The sequence below is a fragment of the Propithecus coquereli genome, unplaced genomic scaffold (genome assembly GCF_000956105.1).
Source record: "Propithecus coquereli isolate 6110/MARCELLA unplaced genomic scaffold, Pcoq_1.0 Scaffold156, whole genome shotgun sequence".
NCBI classification, from domain to species: domain Eukaryota; kingdom Metazoa; phylum Chordata; class Mammalia; order Primates; family Indriidae; genus Propithecus; species Propithecus coquereli.
Window position 1 is genome coordinate 3,640,988 of NW_012140080.1, and position 8,299 is coordinate 3,649,286.

The window sequence follows — 8,299 nt, forward strand, 5'->3', positions numbered from 1 at the left end:
GGGTGCGCCATCAGGTTGCGGCACTGGTTGGCCGCGGCCGCCGCCGCCGCCGCGGCCGCCGCCGCCACCGAAAAGTTGCCCCCTGCCGCCGCGGCCGCAGGGTGGGGGAAGCCCCCACCCCCGGCCCCGGCCGCTGCCGCCGCTGCAGCCGCTGCCGCCGCCGCCGCCGCCCCTTCCATGTTCTTGTTGAGCTCGTCGGCCACCAGGCCGCCGCCGTTGTCGTAGAGAAACATGACGGTGGGCTCGATCCAGCGGGGGTGGAGGAGCACGGAGGCTGTCATAGCCCGAGCCGCATGGAGAAGACCCCAGTGGCGCTGTTTTAAAAAGCCCCCAAGAAGTGAAGAGCGCGCGGCGCGGGGCCGGGGCCCGAGCGAGGGGGGCGGATCGCGCCCCGCGGGGTCGCGCCAGGCGGCGGCCCATTGGCCCGCCCCCCCCCCGCTCCGCCCACGGCGTATGCAAAGCGGGCGGTTCCAACCCCGGCTCTGCGCTGTGCACCCGCGGTCCCCGCCGCGGCCCGCGCCGTCCCCACCGCTAGCGCCAGCAGCGCGGCAGCGCACTATTCACCCAGGGGAGAGGCGGGAGACGCGGGAGGGTGGGCCCCCGCTCAGCCCCCCCTTCCTTTACCTTATCCCAGCGGAGCCCAGACCAGCGCAACGAGGCGGGGAGGGGAGGTGGGTGCGCGGTTGGGTTGCGACCTGAGGCGGCGGGGACAGGTCAGGGAAATCTGCTGGCGGCCAGAGATGGGAGAGTGGCGAGGACGGGACCAACCTAGCTCAGGATGGGTGTTTATTGGGGCCTCTGGGGCCGTTTTCTTTCCAGGAACCCACGCGTCTTTCTGCAGCCAGACCCTAGGACGGACATCGGCGCTTTCGGATTCAACAGCATCGCGATTTGGCTCTCTTTCCAGGGGAACAGTGGCAGGGCGTTTGCTGCTTGTGGGTTTCTGCGGATACGCCTGGCTCATGGGTCCCAGGACATTCCAATGGAAAGCTTGGACTTTATTTACGAGTCTCCTTCTCTTCCCTGTCCAATAGTGTTAGTGGGCAATTTCATATACTTGTATTTAGGCCCATAGACTCCGAACAATTTATCACATCCCATAATCACACATTCACTTGAGTGTACACTGGTGCACTCACTCACAGTCACAAACTTATGTGTACAAGCCTGTTCCACGCTCTGACCCGTTAACAACTCTTCCTCCTCCAGAGACTTTGAGATGGAGACAGCGATCTTTGTGCACCATTCATTCATGCTCCCACATCGACAGTCTGGCTGGGTCATCCCGGAAGGGGCTTGAGAGGAACTTGAGCTGGGCTGCTGGCTAGGACTGGAGCCTCTCTTCTGGGGCCTAGCACCCTCGGCTTCATAGAGCATGGACAGGATCTGACTCTCGACACACCTGGGGACCCACTATTTTACTCCGTTTCCGGACAAGAGAAAGGGACTTTTGGGGGCTACTTCCTGCCTTCCCCCCAAGTGGGATCTCCAGCTTGCAGAGGGTGGCCAGTCTTTGCTCAAGAACCAGCCCAAGAAGCCTCTCCTCTGTGCCTAGGAAATGCAACCCTTTTTTGGGAGCATGGTGGAGTGTTGGTGCTGGAAGAGCCAAGCAGTGACCCCTTCTTGCAGTGGCCATGTTTTGGTGAGGGATTCTGGGGGTCTTCCTGCAACATACTCCCACTTCTGATTTTGCTATTGTGAGCTGGTCCGATGCCCAGAAGGGGAACAAGCGTTCAAAGTGAAAGTGGGTGCATTACGGAAACATCAGAGCTAGGAAGTGCTGGATTCCCTTCCACCCCAGGCGGACTGGTGAGCAGCCAGGCTTGGACCTGCCCTCTTGTCCCAGCTTACAGACTCAGTAAGCTCAAGGCACTGAGCATATCACCCCTCCCTCCCATATACTCTCCAAGGCCCTTGGGCTTCCGGCAGGGTCCAGACCAATGTGGCTGGGCTCAGGCTTTTATCTGCCCTGATCCCAGGTTTGCCCTGACCAATGTAAGTGTCGCCCAATAAAACCTTCTATGACCTCCCAGCCCCACAACCCACCCAGTGTGCCCTTTCCTTCTTGACTTTCTAGTACTTTATTTTGGGTAAATATTGATTTGCCCCCAGTTTACCTTCTCTCTGGCCATTTTGCAGACTAAGGAACTGGGCTCTGTAAGGACTTGATTTTTGTGTTACTTTCCAGCCCTTTTGCCCCTCCTTCCTCCCCCCAAGTGGCATTGTAAAACTCACAGTGACAAAGAGACAGCGCAGGGTTCGAGGCCCCAGTTCCTGGGGACTTGAAGGCAGTTTTACATACAGGTCAGACATGGCTGGAGGCCAAGGTCAAGTTGAAAGTTGCAGTCTAGCCAGTGTGAGAACTGCCACGCAAGCCTGGAGATCTAGGCGGCTGCAAAGGCCCACCGCCAACCTCCCCGCACTCTTAATTCCCTTTTCCTTTGGAATTTTCATTTCTGGGTCTGTTTGGATACCCAGCATTTTTTGCTGCCTTTGTGGAGTTTTGGGGGCGATGTTTACCGACTCTTCTTCTCTGCCTCCGCCCTGCTTTTGGCTAGGGCTTTGAGCCTCTTCTGTTTTCCAGCCAGACCTGGAAAAAACGAAAACACAGTTTGGGGAGCCCCCACTAGCCGGCGCCTGTGCCAGCTCATCTCTAGCCATGGCGCAGCTGCGGGTGCACACAGCGGCCAAGGCCAGCTCCACATTCTTCCCTCCCCCTCCCACTTCACTGAAGCCCCGAACCCTGCGGCGCAGAGGAAGGGCCTCAGCTCCACAGACTGCCAAAGTCGACTGGGTCCCTCCTCACCAAAAATGGTGAGATGAGATTTCATCTTGTCCTCTGAGGAGCCACAAGCAGGTTTGTCTGCAAGGGATAATGCGGGGTGTGGGGGTGAGCGAAGAGCTTTGGATTGCATCTTGAATTAAGATTTGCTTCCAAAACATGGTGCCCCACCAAGGAAGGGCTTGGGGCTTGAATTATTGAGATATATGGTGCACCTTTAGTGATCAAATTATCTGGATATTTTCTTAGTTCTCCACGTATCCCTATCAAGTTTTTAAAACTTTCAAGTCATGGTCAGTTAGAGGAAGGCACCCTGCTTGTTCCTTTCTTGTCTTGGATCTCAATGTATATGATGTGATTTTTCTACCAGGCATGTCAATGGCGTCCCCTCGTGCCTCCACTGTTTTTAAATGTCTGCATGTCCTTTTAGATATTGAGTTGTAGCCGCCCATCAGTGGGTATGGTTTATAGAAACAAAATGAGCTCCGTGAGTAATATTGCATCTGAGTTTCTAGAATTTCTGCTCACCTTGAAGCAAAAATAACCTGCCTCCCCATATTCTTCTGAGAGAGTTAAGACATTTATTAATAGTTCCCAATACAGTTTCTTTCCCTGCCAGGCAGCCACCAAACTGGCTTGCTGTGGAAAAAGAAAGGTCGGAGGGCAATGAAGACTGGAGTGTGCTCTGAGAAGCAAGCACAGATCCCAGCATTCTTCTTCTTTTCCCAATGGCAAGGTCAAGATTTGCTTGCCTGGCCAGCTAGTGGGGCCTGACCTTCTTAGCTGTCTGTCCCTCTGAGTTTTTGTCCTCCAGGCTCAGAATTCCTGTAGGATTGCAGAGAGGCACCATCAACTTGACAATTTTATCCTCGGACTCCTTGTGGGTTAGGTTGGGGAAGTCAGGGGACCCACAGGGATCTGCGGGTAGCAGTGGCCCCTTGAACAAGAGAGCCAAGCAGAGAGCTCGGAAGTGGAAGAGGCTGCAGTCACTTTCCGGGCTCTGTCGGGTGTGCCAACATTTCCCGGAGGACCCCTGAGAGGGCAGCGCCGGCAGAACTGCAGGGCGGCGGCTGCGGCACAGCCTTTGTTCAAGGAGTTGCCAGAGCCTTTTTTTGTGCTCCCAAACGCCATGGCTGACAAAGCTTCTTACCTCCTGGGGTGGACCAGGGCATCCTGCAGAGCTTGGCTGCCCTGAAACCTTTCACAGAAGAAAAAGCTCTTGGCTGGGTTTTTCTGGGTGGGGGACTCAATGCCAGCCTGGTTCACGGGGCCCTGGGCTCCCAGGGTCGGAAGAGAAAAGGACAAAGGGAAACCACGTTTTAATCGAGTTTGATTTTCATTAGCAAATGAAATTTACCTGCTCTCACTTTAACTGGAAGGAGGCTGTCAGCACTGTTCCCTGGCACTATTTCTTTGCATCTATCCAGCATTAAGATAAACATTCCTTGGTTGGTTCTAAAGACAACTTTGTATTTCAGGATATTCATGTGTTTCTAATGTATCCAAACAGCTTTACAAGCCACATTTGCAGAACATCTTAACCCTCTCCCTCCCACCCGAGGCGGGCTGGGGGTGCAGAGATAATGGTATAGGAAGCAAGAGCCAGAGTAAGAAACAGGCTGAAAGGTTGAGGAGGGAGAAAGAGAAAAGAAGAAATAGTCAAACAGGGTAGAACCTCTGATTCTATACTTGAGCAGACGTTTTGGGAAAGGAACAAGTGGGGGGTTGGTCTGTTCATGGTGGGCTTTTCGAGTGTCCCCACTGGAGTGGAAGCTATACTCTTTTTCTTCAGGGAAAAGGGTAGGTCCCAAAACCTGGGCCGAAGCTGACCAGTGGGCAGGGAAATGGTGCATCCTGAGTCACTCCATTTTTCATTCTATATTTTTTTGTGAACGTGAAGCAATAGTGAGGCAGTGAAAGGCTCAAGGCTGTGGGAATAGTTTTGAACCCTGGGAAGTCACTTGGCACCATGGTGACCAAATGCTAACATGGTGAAAGTGGAAGTGCAAGGTCCAAAAAGACGCACATGGACTCTCACCTTTGCCTTTAAGATCCCCTCAAGGGGTGGGTTTTGAGGACGGCAAGGTTTTGGAAGAACAGCTCTTTTGCTGCCTGCCGGGGTTCTTCCGGTACCACAAAGCCACTAGTGCAGGACGCCTTAGACAAGACCTCAGAAGCCCAGAGAGGACCGCAGTTCCAGTTCAGCCCTGCTCTGTTTCCCCCAGAGAGTCCGGGAGAAAGGAGATGTCCCCTCCTGTTTTAGAACCAGACCCAGGTGCCAGGCTCCCATGAGGGGCATCCGCCTGCACAGCGCGGGCCAGCGGCACCGGTACTCTCCAAACCTGGAGCAAATCTTTGGCGCAAACCTGGAGCGAGGGGCGCGCTCTGGCCTCCAAGACCCGGCTCTGGGAGGCCCGAGTGATTCCGAAGCCGGCGGTGGCGGTGGCGGTGGTGGGAGAGTTCCCTGCACCTACAAGTGCCACCGCTCAGCTCTTCACCCGACCTGGAAACAGCCTTCGCGGAAAGGACCTGAGCGTGAGTTAGAAGCCGAGAGAACTTGGGGAAGGGCTCGGCCGGAAGGAGGAAACGCCTTCTCGCAGTACGTGGCCGGCGGCAGGGGCACAGTCCTGGGGACTGCGGGAACCCGCACCACCCAGAGAGTGAGCTGCCCGTCACTCGGCCAGGGCGCTGGGGGAGCGCGGGATGACCCCGAGAATTCCGTGCGACTGAGACGTGAAAAGGACGAGGTCTCAGTGCCCGACGCTGTCTGTCCTTGCAACTGCCCGAAAGGACTCCTACCCGCCGGCCCCCACCCCTACCCTAGCTTGATGCTCACGCCCGCAACAAAACAGGAAACCGGAGCTGGGCTGCGAATTCTTTAAGTCAACAAATACACTGAAGACATTCGAGCGTTCGAAGGAAGTGGGGGGTTTGCACTTAAGCCTGGCCCCGCCGGGCTCCGTCCTCTTCTCGCGGAAAAACCGGTGCAGGCAGCCTGGCGGCCTGGGCCCGCGGAGTCCGTCTCTCCCCTTGCACCCAAAGAACCCCCACGCCCCAGTTCCGGGCTGCACAGAGCAACTTCTTAAGGCACAAAGCAACTGAGGGAAGGAAACTCACCAGTGCAGCTGCGAGGAAGGGGAACTCGGGACCCCTTGAAGTACACACTGAGGTGTGATCAGACTTTTAAAGGGCACGTTATATGCTATAATCATAACGATGTGTGCGCCTTGATATGCACACGGATTCACACATGAAGCGTGCACATATACACAGGCAGTGAATATGCACATTCAGTGTCATGTGGGTGAAATATAGGTATCATACCAAACCCTAAGAAAAAAAACTTCACCCTGTCGGACCAGCCTGGTGACATACTTCGCTGCAGCATTTCGCTACTCATTCCGATTTTCCCCAATCACTCATCCTTCCCTCTCTTGTGACTTTGCAAATACACCTGTCCTCAGTAGAAAGTGAGGCCCGCATTGGCATTTACCTACTTCAAATGTCCTCTCCAGGACCTCTGGCTGGTTCTGGGGACTCTCGCTGAGCCGGTCTGGAGCGCCCAGCGCTGCTCCTGTAAGCAGCGTTCCGTTCCTTTGTCCGGCGGCTCCAGCTTCGCTCGGCTCAACGCTCAGAGAAATGAAGCAGCTCAGTAAAAAATTTTGATATTAGTTTTTATGGGTATTTACATTCTGGTGAGGGGAGCTGAGTGCGGAAGCTCCATTAATCAGCCCCCAACCTTGGGTTTGCATACTGAGTTTATGGGTTGGAAGAGAAATCTTGCCGGAAAGAAACCATCAGGGATGGCCGGCTGGTTGCAGAGAAATGAAAAGGGAGCAAGGTCATTTTCTGTTCTTGGAAACCGAAGATTGAATGGGCAACTACAGGTGCTAACCAATGGATCACTTTTTTTTTTTTTTAGCCCATTCGCAGGGATAATTTTTCCACCTTTACCTAACACAATTTTTTTAAAAAATCTTTTTATCATAAAATTTTCCAAACACACACAAGCATAACAAACCCCCATATACCCAACTCCTAGCTTCAAATCCTATTATAATTTCATCTTTCATGTTTTATTATCCACTTCTCTTTTTTTGAGTATTTTAAAGTAAATCTGACATCGCATCATTCTACTCCTAACATAGGATTTTGAAGATATATTTCAAGATTAAGCAGAATGTCTTGAACTCGAGTTATTGCAATTACAATCTAGAAAGAACTTGAAGGTTCACCCAGGAGGAATCTGGACCAAAAAGGGGTTTGGAGAGTGGTTGTGTTTCCATCTTGCCTAAATTTTCTGTCTCCTCTTTGTAAAAAATGCCTATGTATGAGATTTATGTTACCCTTTTCTGAGAGTGAGTAACCCTTTAATCTAAGATTTGTGGTGCTGCTCAGAATTTTGGAGGAACATGAAAACTGCCTCAGTCCTTAGTATGTCCTAAATTGACACATATTCACTTGACGTATATTCACTTAGTAGTGGGCAAATGATCATTTCAACACAACACCTCCCCTAGTAGTACCTCAAAATAGATTCCTAATGACTAAGCTAGGGAAGTTTGTACTGGATTGATATTTCATCACAACAACCAGTTTTCAAGGGAAAAAAAATGCAATTCCGTGTATTTAAAAAAATCCCTCCAGCAATGGGAGATTTGAAAAAGAATTAATAAAGGCATTGTAGTTTCTTTTGTTTTAATTCAGTGGTCTAAATGACAATGAATATGATCCTCTCCAGCGAGCTCTGAAAGTGATTTAACTGAAAGCTTTGGCAACATAACAAAGCAAAAAGGCAAAAACAGCAAAAAATCGAATTTGACAAGTCCTACACCACCCAGCTGCCTAATAAATTCTAACCCCACTTGTCTGAATGGACACTGGTCCTTCTTTCTATGACAGAACGTTGAGTTATTTTGCATTTGGGTTGCTTATGGTTCCTTAATTAATTTTTGGAGAATAATTGCTGAATATCTGGGATGTTTTTACACTAATCATATAACCGCTCATGACGTTAGAGAAAAGCTACCTGACCAAAGTCATAAGGTGTGTAAATTAAATGAGAAGAAATTTATGCATATGTGTTTTATATCAATCTCTACCAACTGCAACTGCTGCGGAAGTCCGGGAAATGTCGGCCCGGAGTCCCTGCACGCTGTCTGTGGGGTATAAGCAAAATCAACCGCTACTCAGGCCTCAGGCATAGTGGCTGGTTCAGGGGTCCCAAGTCTCCTGATCCTAGAATGAGTTCATCACAGGGTTGAGGGATCCGTTCAGGGTCAGTGTGAGGACTGCCAACACAAGAAGATTCGGAGGAAGTGGGAGAGGGGACGAGAGAAGCCACAGACAAGCTGGGAGACAAAGAGGAAGGCAGACATGGGAGGGAGAAGAATATTAGTAACGAAACTGTAATTCCCGACAAAAATTTAAGCCACAGTAGCCCAAAGAAGGCCTGTTTTTAAAGCTCAGCAGAAGCCCTTTCTCTGCTGAAGCCTGTTCTTTGCTGAAGCCTGTCTG

The 8,299-nt window shown here is 51.8% G+C and overlaps 1 protein-coding gene across 1 annotated transcript in view; it reads right to left on the reverse strand.

Moving 5' to 3' along the window:
- The window catches only part of HOXA13 (homeobox A13), a 3,188-nt gene extending 2,907 nt beyond the window's left edge, over positions 1-281 (reverse strand). The window contains exon 1 of the mRNA XM_012640673.1: positions 2-281. Within this exon, the coding sequence (XP_012496127.1) occupies positions 2-281 (280 nt within the window). The remainder of the gene's footprint in view (position 1) is intronic.
- Between the last annotated feature and the right edge of the window lie 8,018 nt (positions 282-8,299).